Below are 9,970 nucleotides of genomic sequence, written 5' to 3'. Positions count from 1 at the left end.
AGAAAAGGGATATACAATTTCATTACAGTTCTTTTTATTAGAATAATATAAAGTAGTTGTTTTTATTTGCTGAGACTGTAAAGCAATAGAAAGGGAGAAAATGTTGTCTACTTACTAAATACAGAGGATAGGATCTTTGAGATGACAGTGCTACTCTTTATTTATTTATTTATTTGAGACAGGGTCTTGCCTCGTCACTCCAAGCCGGAGTGCTTACTGCAGCCCTGGACCTTCTGGGCTCAAATGGTCCTCCCGCCTCAACCCTCCAAGCAGCTGAGGCCACAGACAATGCTAGTATTTTTTTTTAAAATCATGATATTACATAATATACCATAAGAAGACGAATAAAGTATAATCACCCCACTTATATACCATGCTTTATAGTTAGTTGGGATAAATTCATCAAACAGGTACTTCTTTCATGCAATATGAGTTGAAACAGGGCTTAAGAAATAGGTAGTTAATCTTGAGAATCAACATTAGGGCAGACATGGGGCAGGACTTGTTTTTTAACTTCCATCAGGAATCTTCTAGGCCCTATGCCCTGAAGCCAGGCCACACTCTGCGGTCTCATGGGTTTGATCCTCAGAGGTGGAGTGACTGCATACGTTAACCAGCTGTACCCTGGTCACCTGGCAGGGAAAATGTTCATGCTTTTTCCAAAAGGGATTGACTAGTCACAGAGTTAGGGAAAATTAATTACCAGACCCAGGGAGAAGATCTCAGAATGATGCCCAGGATGGCTTATTGGCTCTAGAATTAGAATTTAATTTTTCTTTACTCTGTAAGTAAAGTTTTTGTTTTCCCCCATCTAGGATCAGATGTTGAATTTTATCGTTGTGTCTTCTTAAGCTTTTAATAGGAAATGTTTCTACCGCCTTTCTTTGTATTTTATGCTATTGACATTTTGAAGAATATAATCTTTTTTTTTTTTTTGAGACAGAGTCTGGCTCTGTTGCCCAGGCAGTGGCGTAATCTCGGCTGACTGCAAGCTCCACCTCCCAGGTTCACACCATTCTCCTGCCTCAGCCTTCTGAGTAGCTGGGACTACAGGCGCCCACTAATTTTTTGTATTTTTAGTAGAGATGGAGTTTCACCGTGTTAGCCAGGATGGTGTCGATCTCCTAACCTCATGATCCACCCGGCTTGGCCTCCCAAAGTGCTGGGATTACAGGCATGAGCCACTGCGCTCGGCCGAATATAATCATTAAAAAAAAAAAAAAAAAAAGAATGTCCTTGGTTCTGGGCCCTTCTTTTGTTTCTCATGGATTATTCAGGCCAGAATACTTTGTCAAGGATGAGTCTCTCAGAGCACTGCCAGTGGGAGGCCCAGTGTCTCTCTGGCCCTCACTGGTGATGTTAATTCTGATTACACAGGCAAGGTGTCAGTCAGTTTTTCCACTATATATGAACGATTCTTTCCTTTTGCAACTGAAAAACAGTTGGAGGAGGACACTGTGAGACTATGTGCCTATCCCACTCTTCATCAGAATTCCCCGTAGAGGTAGGAGTCGGAAGGTTCTGGCCAAAGCAGCACTTGCTGTCATGTTTGCAAAAGCTTCTGCCCTTGTCCGTGCTCATCAGTCAGAGAGAAAGCTCTCAGGTTTCTCATTTATACAAACGACACTTGCTGATACTAATCTGAAAACAGGAGGCCTTCCTCGTATAGCTCAGAGTTTTGTGACTGGTTTTAGCATTTTGTCTTTTTTTTTTCCACTTGGACTTCAAGTTGCTTATAGATAAATCTGAAAATCCTTTAAGACAACCTGAGCCAATTCTTCTGGTGCATGTTCCTAGGCGTGTGCGCACAACACCACCGGCGACCACTGCGAGCGGTGCTTGCCCGGCTTCTACGGGGAGCCTTCCCGAGGGACTCCCGGGGACTGCCAGCCCTGCGCCTGCCCTCTCACCATAGCCTCCAACAAGTAAGCCTCGGACCTCATCCGCATTTCCTGCCGGCATGGCCAGCATTCCCACCCAGATGTGTACTAATGTCTTCAGAGCAAGCCTTTGTGTGTAATAAGTGTGTGAATTTCGCCAGTGACAATTGATTTGGATTAAAGACAGAGGGGTGGCTTATTTTCTTCTAAACCAAAGTTTGGCGTATTAAAGCAAGCAAGAAAAGGAGTGTGCCAGCAAGGACCTATGCACGCCGTTTTCCCTCTTGGTTCCTCTTGGTCATTAGTTGTTTCACAAGTATATATTGTCTACTCACCAGTGGGCTAGGAGGTAGAGGGATTCAGAGAGGAATAAAACATTTTCCCTCGACTTAGGGAGTTTTTGATCTAATGACCGAAGTACGTACGTATGAGCCTAAACAAGAATAGTCTAAATCCATTCATTGATTCAACAGATGTTTATGGAGTGCTTGCTGTGGCCTGGGTTTTACAGCAGGTGTTCTGAGTAGCAAACTGTTCTGACCTGGCCGTGGGCACCCGGGGACGCAGTGTGGTCGTGAGTGTAGTGAGACCTGTCCACCAGATGGTGGGGTGGAGGGAGAGCAGTGTCCAGCCTACCGAGGTGGGTGCAGGAAGCTCTTAGACCTGCAGGAGAAGGAATTCCACAGGCAGCACAGACAGGCGTTCTAGGCGGATGGAGCCTAGAACGTGGCATGGCAGCAGGAACAGGCATCGCCCATTTGAGGAATTGCAGCAGGCCATGGAACAGAAGGCATGGAGGGAGGTGGAAGGAGATGTACCAGGCAAGGCCTTGTAGTCACGCTGGGGCAAGTGCATCCCACAGGCCAGCAGCTTAAAAGCCTCTGTCTCTCGCTGGTTTAACCTTTAGAACTCTTCCTCCACCCACTCTCAAAGAATTCCCCCAGGGATTTTTATTTGAAATTCCAGTATATAAAAAGGATGCAGTCAGGGTTACTCGTGATGAAATTGGGGGTGTTTACCGTCATCCACCCTGTGCAGGCTCCTCAAGGTTTAGGAATAGGGTTGGAAGGGGCATCAGTTAGCAGGGGGTCCCTGGAGAGGTGCGAGAGCCTCCTGACCACTTTGTGTTTGAGCGAGCTCACTTTTGCCCTGGTATGGGCAGGGCTCTGACGTGGGAAGTCAGTGCCAGAGAACCCGAGGTGGGGAACCCAGCATCCTAGGAGCACCCGAGTAGGCCTCCTGGAGGAAGCGTCACCTGAGTTGGGCACTGGGGCTCAGCTGGGTTAACCCAGGCAGACAGCGGGAGAAGTTGGCGCACTGTGGGCTGAGAACAAGAGGAGTAGGGAGCAGGGAGTGAGGCGCGAGTGTCCGTGCCTGGATCATGGGACCAAGAGTCGATGAGGGGTGGAGACTCACAGGGTGGGCTGGGTGACCAGAGGCCCCGGGTTCTGAGCTAAGGAGATCTCACTGATAGTCTGTAAGCACAGGAGTGGTAGAAATTAAGCATTTTAAATATTTAGAAATTCGACTTCATTCATTGGAAAATTTTGTTCATTTCTGTTCTGACAGTTTCAGCCCCACCTGCCACCTCAATGATGGGGATGAGGTGGTCTGCGACCAGTGTGCCCCGGGATACTCAGGAGCTTGGTGTGAGAGGTACTCTGCATCCACTGGTTTCAAAACGCTGTGTTCACATTTTCAAAATTGAATATAAATTCTATGTGTTTGTTTTTAAATGCATAGTTAAGTGTGGTTTTGGAGTTTTGATATATAATTGTTATTTCATAGAATCACTGAGAAAAATCAATATTTCATGTTTTAAAATTAATGTTAAACCTTGCTGGGAATTTTTAAAGAATGGTACTCTTTTCCTGGCTAATGTGAGTTCTCATCAAGAACAATAGGCCGGGCGTGGTGGCCCACACATGTAATGCCAGCATTTTGGGAGGCCGAGGCAGGCAGATCACCTGAGGTTAGAAGTTCGAGACCAGCCTGACCAACATGGTAAAACCCCGTCTCTACAAAAATACAAAATAAAAAAAAAAAAAGGCTGGGCATGATGGCGGGTGCCTGTAATCCTAGCTACTTTGGAGGCTGAGGCGGGAGAATCAGTTGAACCTGGGAGGTGGAGGTTGCAGTGAGTGGAGATTGCACCAGTGCACTCCAGCGTGGGAGACAGAGTGAGATTCCATCTCAAAACAACAACAACAACAACAAAAACAACAGGAAGCAGCAAGGAGTATCTGTGGTTCACACATTTGAATATTCCATTGCTCCCGGCTATTCTGGAGATGACAGGTGGTTTGGTTTAGTAGCTGTCTTGTGGCTTCTGAAAGCCAGTGCTGTTTTACCCACGTGTGCGCCTCAGTGTCCAGCTCTGGCCGAGCCTGTAGGAGGCTGTGTGGCATCTGGAGTGGTCAGCGGTGGGTCAGAGTTGGCGCTGGACACGGTTGCACGTCCACTGGATTTATGCCTCATTTTGGACGCTCTCCCGCTTCATCACAACAGGTGAAAGAGATCTGGGAATGCCTGAGCGTGGAGTCGTATCCCTTTCACAGTAAATCTCAGGGAACAGAGTCAGTCTGATTTATTGGCCATTCAGGGAGCCCCTGGATAGTGCGGTAAGGCCTTAAGTAATTGCATTTGTCTGATCCCGCTTTCAATCGTTGATACAGATGTGCAGATGGTTACTATGGAAACCCAACAGTGCCTGGCGAATCTTGTGTTCCCTGTGACTGCAGCGGCAACGTGGACCCCTCGGAGGCTGGTCACTGTGACTCGGTCACCGGGGAGTGCCTGAAGTGCCTGGGGAACACAGACGGCGCCCACTGTGAAAGGTGTGCTGACGGCTTCTACGGGGACGCTGTGACAGCCAAGAACTGCCGTGGTGAGTGCGCGAGCGTGAAGTCAGGTCGGCTGTTTATCGCCGTAGGAAGTCACATGGGTCACACAGGGCCCAGCCTAGGAGGTCACGCTCTCTTGAGGGGTTACTTGCGTTAATGCTGGGTCCCCGATCAAACACAGACCCACGACCCAGTTCTTCCCTGGCTACCCTATCTGAGCTTGGTTAGTCACAACCCATAGGGACCAGGGGCCTGGAAAGATGCAGCCTGCCACTCGAGCGGCCAGTGTGACTTGAGAGAGTTCTGGCTCTGCTCCCAGTGACTGAAATGAAAGTGGGGAAGCTCAGAGCCTGTCACATTCATAAGGGAGATGCTTCAGGGGCTGCATGAGGCAGATGAGATTCCAAGATGAAGGGTGGGAAATGGTAAGACTGTAACTCCAGAAACTGGGTAAAGCACCGTGTGGTGCATCTTAGTCCTCTGTGCCGAAACTACCTGATCCCTGTGTTCCTCTGCTGAATTTGAGTCTTGAAATTACGGATCATGGAGAAAACTAGATTCTCCTGTACAGCAGATGACCTGGCCGGAGGGATGATTCAGCCCTCAGATTTTTAAGGAGTGAAAGAACAAAACTGGCAATTACAAATTATTTTGAGTATTTCATATAAATGCCAAAGTCATACTATGGTATTACAATGTGGGGACACAAGAGGGCGCCAGCTATACAGAAAACGTACTTTCCCAGCCACACATGGAGAGATTGGAAATGTTTTTAGCTCTGGGTCAATCAGGCTGGTCTCCAGCAGGTGGCCACCTTGACTGGCTATCATACCAGGATAATTATGATAACAGGATTTCTACAGTGCTTCACAGTTTACAGAATGTTTTTATCGTTTTCATGTCATTTCTTTTCATCATTACTGCAAGCCTTGGTGATTCGTTCCTCCACTCATTCATTGTTTATTAAGTGTCTGGTATTTCCCAGACACTATCCTAAGAACTGTGACAGGTAGTTGGGAAATTGTGGTTCAAATCTACTGGGAAGCTACACATGATGATGGTGTGGGGAAAAAACATACCTGCGGATCCAGCCGTTGGAGTCTGACTAATGTGACTTTGATTCCAGGACCAACTGTGTGACATTGGGCTAATTTATTAGCCTCTCTGAGCCCCTATTTTGTTATTCATAAAATGGACGTAATTATATGTGTATATTAAGGCCTTTCTGAGAAGTCAGTGCAAAAACATTTACAGTTCTAGACATGAAATAAATGGTAGCTATTATAATTACTAGTAATAAAGCAATCATTTTTATTATATTTTCACACCACTGCTGTCCAATAGAAATATAATGTAAACCACACATGTAATTTAAAATTTTTTAGTAGCCATATTTTTCAATAGTAAAAAGAAGTAGGTGAAATGTATTTTAATAATATATTTTACCTGAGCTGATATATTAAAAATTAGCATTTTGTCATGTGATCAGGTTTTAAAAGTATTAAAGCAATATTTACTTTCTTTTTTAGTACTGAGTCGTCAAAATTGAGTGTATATTTTATAGCCCAGCTCAGTTTGCTAAATTTTCATCAGAAATACTTGATCTACATGCAGATTACAGAAAATTTACAGTTGAAAAGGTAGTTCAAACATATTTAAAATTTTTCCATCCTGTACCAAAAATTATTTTCTTTAATATTGGCATCCACGTTGACAAAACCGCTTCAGTATTTAAATTTAAACTCAGAGATGTGGTTCTTCGGTTGCATCAGCCACATCTCCAGTGTTTGGTAGACATGTGTGGTTGGCGGCCACAGGACAGGACTGTGAAGGTGAAGGCGATGAATGACTGTCTGGGGGTGCACTTGAAGGCACAGAGGACGGGCAGGCCCATCAGCCCAGGGTGGCCAGTGCTGCCTTCTGAAGGGAGTGCTGTTCATCTGAGACTTGAAGGATGGGAAGAGGAGCCCCAAGAAGGGTGACCAGCGTGGGAAGACGGGCCCAGGCAAGCGGGCAGGCCCTGCCCGAGGTAGAGGCTGGAGAGAGAGTGAGCAGAATGGAAAAGACAGAGGCAGGGAGGGGAGGTCTCGGGCTGACAGGTGGGAAGCAGCCACGTCGGCGGGGTCTCGTGTGCAGTGTTGAGGTGCTGAGGTCACTTCGTCCTCACTGTCCTGGGACTCACTAGGGTGTGACTGGAGCTGTGTGTTTGAATAGTGCCCTGCGGCCAGCGTTGAGGAGAGACTGGCTGCCGGGGTGCTGGGTTAGGAGACAAGACCGGAAATGAATCTTGCTGATGAGGGCTTCAGATAGGGCCTTTGCCATGGAGATAAAAGAGGAGACATAAAATAGGTGTTGGTGACAGATTGGAAGGTGGAGGAAGGCCGGTTAGAGCAGCTGGGGTTTGGGTCTGGGCCTGGGCTGGTGGGGCTGATGCTGTCCAGGCTCTCTCTGGTTTCTCAGCACTTCACAGCTTTTGTTCCTCTCTCGCTTTCTCATCCCCTCCTCGCATCCCCTGGTTTCGATGAGACAAAGTCCTGTGAATGGCTTCTGCGTATCTCAGGAGCAATCCTTCCGTTTCTGTAACAGGCTTCCCTCTATGGACTTCCCACAGGGCCCCCCATTCTTGTATAATACTATAGTCTGTTAGGTTAAACCAGGTGAAAGTGCCGGTGTTGTATGTGATTGACCTTCTCTAAAGCAAGTGCTTATAGTTCAACCCGCCCGTAACTCTGACTCACTTGAAGCTTGGTAGGAGGAGAAACTGATCATCAGGTTCACCTTCAGTGGCTGCAGCCAGAGGTGTAGACAGGCCGTCCGGGTAGAGTAGGCGCTGGGGAAGATGAGGATGGTGAGAAACCTCACAGAATTCTAATATTAAAGAAATCTTATATTAAATAAGTTAAATGAGTATAATTTTTATATTGTGAGCTACTCCTGAGAATTAAAATATATATAAAGTACCTGGCTATTCAGTAATTGGCCTAAAATAATACTATTTTAAATTAGTACTATCTATAACATAAATACTATTTTAATTAAGAATTACTATAATAGGCCGGGTATGGTGGTTCACACCTGTAATCTCAGCACTTTGGGAGGCCGAGGCCAGTGGATCACCTGAGGTCAGGAGTTCGAGACCAGCCTGGCCAACATGGCAAAACCCCATTTCTAATAAAAATGCAAAAATTAGCTGGGTGTGGTGGTGAGTGCCTGTACTCCCAGCTACTCGGGCGGCTGAGGTGGGAGAATCACTTAAGCCTGGGAGGTGGAGGTGGCAGTGAACCGAGATTGTGCCACTGCACTCCAGCCTGGGTGACGAAGTGAGGCCCCGTCTAAAAAAAAAAAAAAAGAATCACCATAATAATTATTACTGCAGAGAGAGAACTAGTAATAGCTGTGTGACCTATGGAAAGGTATCTAATCTTTCCAAGTTGTAGATTTTGTAGATTTCACACCAAAAATAGAGAACATTATTTTTATTTCACCTCCCTCCTTGGTTTGTGATGAAAGTACAAAGAAATACTGAATGTGACAGGCACAGACTGACAGACACATCATACAGTGAATATGATTTTTTAAATTATCATCAATAGTTTGTATTGATCATACTTGCATTGAACTTTAAATATTCCCCAGAGAAAGAGGCAGCTTTAAATGAAACACGGAGGGGAGACACACGAGAAACAAGGGGGGCTGAAAAGTGGGCGTCCCAAATACCTCAGTAGGAGGGCGATGCAAAAGGGAGAGGGAGGTCACGGGGTCCCCTCCACAGAGCCACGGGGTCAGAGGGGGACCGAAGTCTACTCCCTGAATTTGGTGCCGGGGAAATCCCTGGAGACTTCTGGGAGAACAGTTGTAGCAGACAAGGGGCCAGGAAGACACAATGCAAAAGCTGGATTGAACGGACGTGCCAGGGAGGTGGACGTTCCGATGGAGGGTCAAGGGGACGGGTGTCTTGTGTTTGATGGGGTCAGTAGAGAAGGATGTGCTGGGGAATTAGCAGTAGAGTCTGCACGGTCCAGCTATGGGTTGACAGAGCAAGTCCCTGAAGGGCGCCAGTGAATGGGGCCTTCTGTGGGACTTCAGCGTTAAGGCCCCCACCCCAGGAAAACAGATGGCCAGCCTGGCCTAGATGATGAAGGAGGCAAATCCCAGCACGTTTCCTCTGCCCTTGACCTTCCCGTGTCCCGTGTCCGGCACTGTTGCTGCAGCCTCCGGGTTGTGTTTGGGCCTTCCATTATTTGTGAAGTTTTTCTCTCTTTTTTGTTATATCGTTATGTCATGACACACACTGCACATGTTCTGAGTCCACGCATTCATAAAGAGTGCCTGGGGGCCGGGCGCGGTGGCTCACGCCTGTAATCCCAGCACTTTGGGAGGCTGAGGCGGGCAGATCACGAGGTCGGGAGATCAAGACCATCCTAACTAACACGGTGAAACCCCATCTCTACTAAAAATACAAAAAATAAGCTGGGCATAGTGGCGGGTATCTGTAGTCCCAGCTACCTGAGAGGCTGAGGCAGGAGAATGGCATGAACCTGGGAGGCGGAGCTTGCAGTGAGCCGAGATCGCACCACTGCACTCTAGCCTGGGCGACAGAGCAAGACTCAGTCTGAAAAATATATATATATATATGTGTGTGTGTGTGTGTGTGTGTATATATATATATGTGTGTGTGTGTGTGTGTGTATATATATATATGTGTGTATATATATGTGTATATATATAAAAAATATGTACCTGATTGAAATCAGAACAAATGGCTAAGTTGGTTTTGAAAATCTCCATTGCATGTTTTTCACGGGAATTTGTAGCTTATTTTTAAAATGTCATGGAATTCATGAAATTAGTTAAGCGAATTTGTAATTATTGTCTTAATAGCTTCAATATGTTTTTCCTGTGATGGATCCTTCCACTAACCCTGTTTTAGTTTACTCTTCAGAAGAATGCTAAACTTCTAAAGTTATTGCCAGTAATATCATTTTTAGTTTTGTGATTTGAAACGCTGAAGGTTTACATTTTTTTTTTTTTCCTTTGGGGATGAAGGATCTTATAACCATCCTCAGAAGTGAGGGTTAATATGTCTTTGTGTGCATGTGTTTAGCCTGCAGATGCCATGCGAAAGGCTCCCATTCTGCCGTGTGCCATCTTGAGACCGGGCTCTGCGACTGCAAACCAAACGTGACTGGACAGCAGTGTGACCAGTGTTTGGTAAGATGCGTGTGACTGACACCTTAGCCTTGGTAC

At 46.3% G+C, this 9,970-nt stretch overlaps 1 protein-coding gene across 1 annotated transcript in view; it reads left to right on the top strand.

Moving 5' to 3' along the window:
* Positions 1-9,970, top strand: part of LAMA1 (laminin, alpha 1) — a 173,431-nt gene that overhangs the window by 82,040 nt on the left and 81,421 nt on the right. Inside the window, 4 exon segments of the mRNA XM_011994364.1 lie at positions 1,798-1,925; positions 3,450-3,536; positions 4,556-4,767; positions 9,828-9,934. Of these exon segments, the coding sequence (XP_011849754.1) occupies positions 1,798-1,925; positions 3,450-3,536; positions 4,556-4,767; positions 9,828-9,934 (534 nt within the window).

The sequence above is a fragment of the Mandrillus leucophaeus genome, unplaced genomic scaffold (assembly GCF_000951045.1).
Source record: "Mandrillus leucophaeus isolate KB7577 unplaced genomic scaffold, Mleu.le_1.0 Scaffold453, whole genome shotgun sequence".
Taxonomy (NCBI): Eukaryota; Metazoa; Chordata; class Mammalia; order Primates; family Cercopithecidae; genus Mandrillus; species Mandrillus leucophaeus.
Note: the sequence above shows the minus strand (reverse complement) of the source record. Positions and strands in the feature narration are given on the sequence as shown.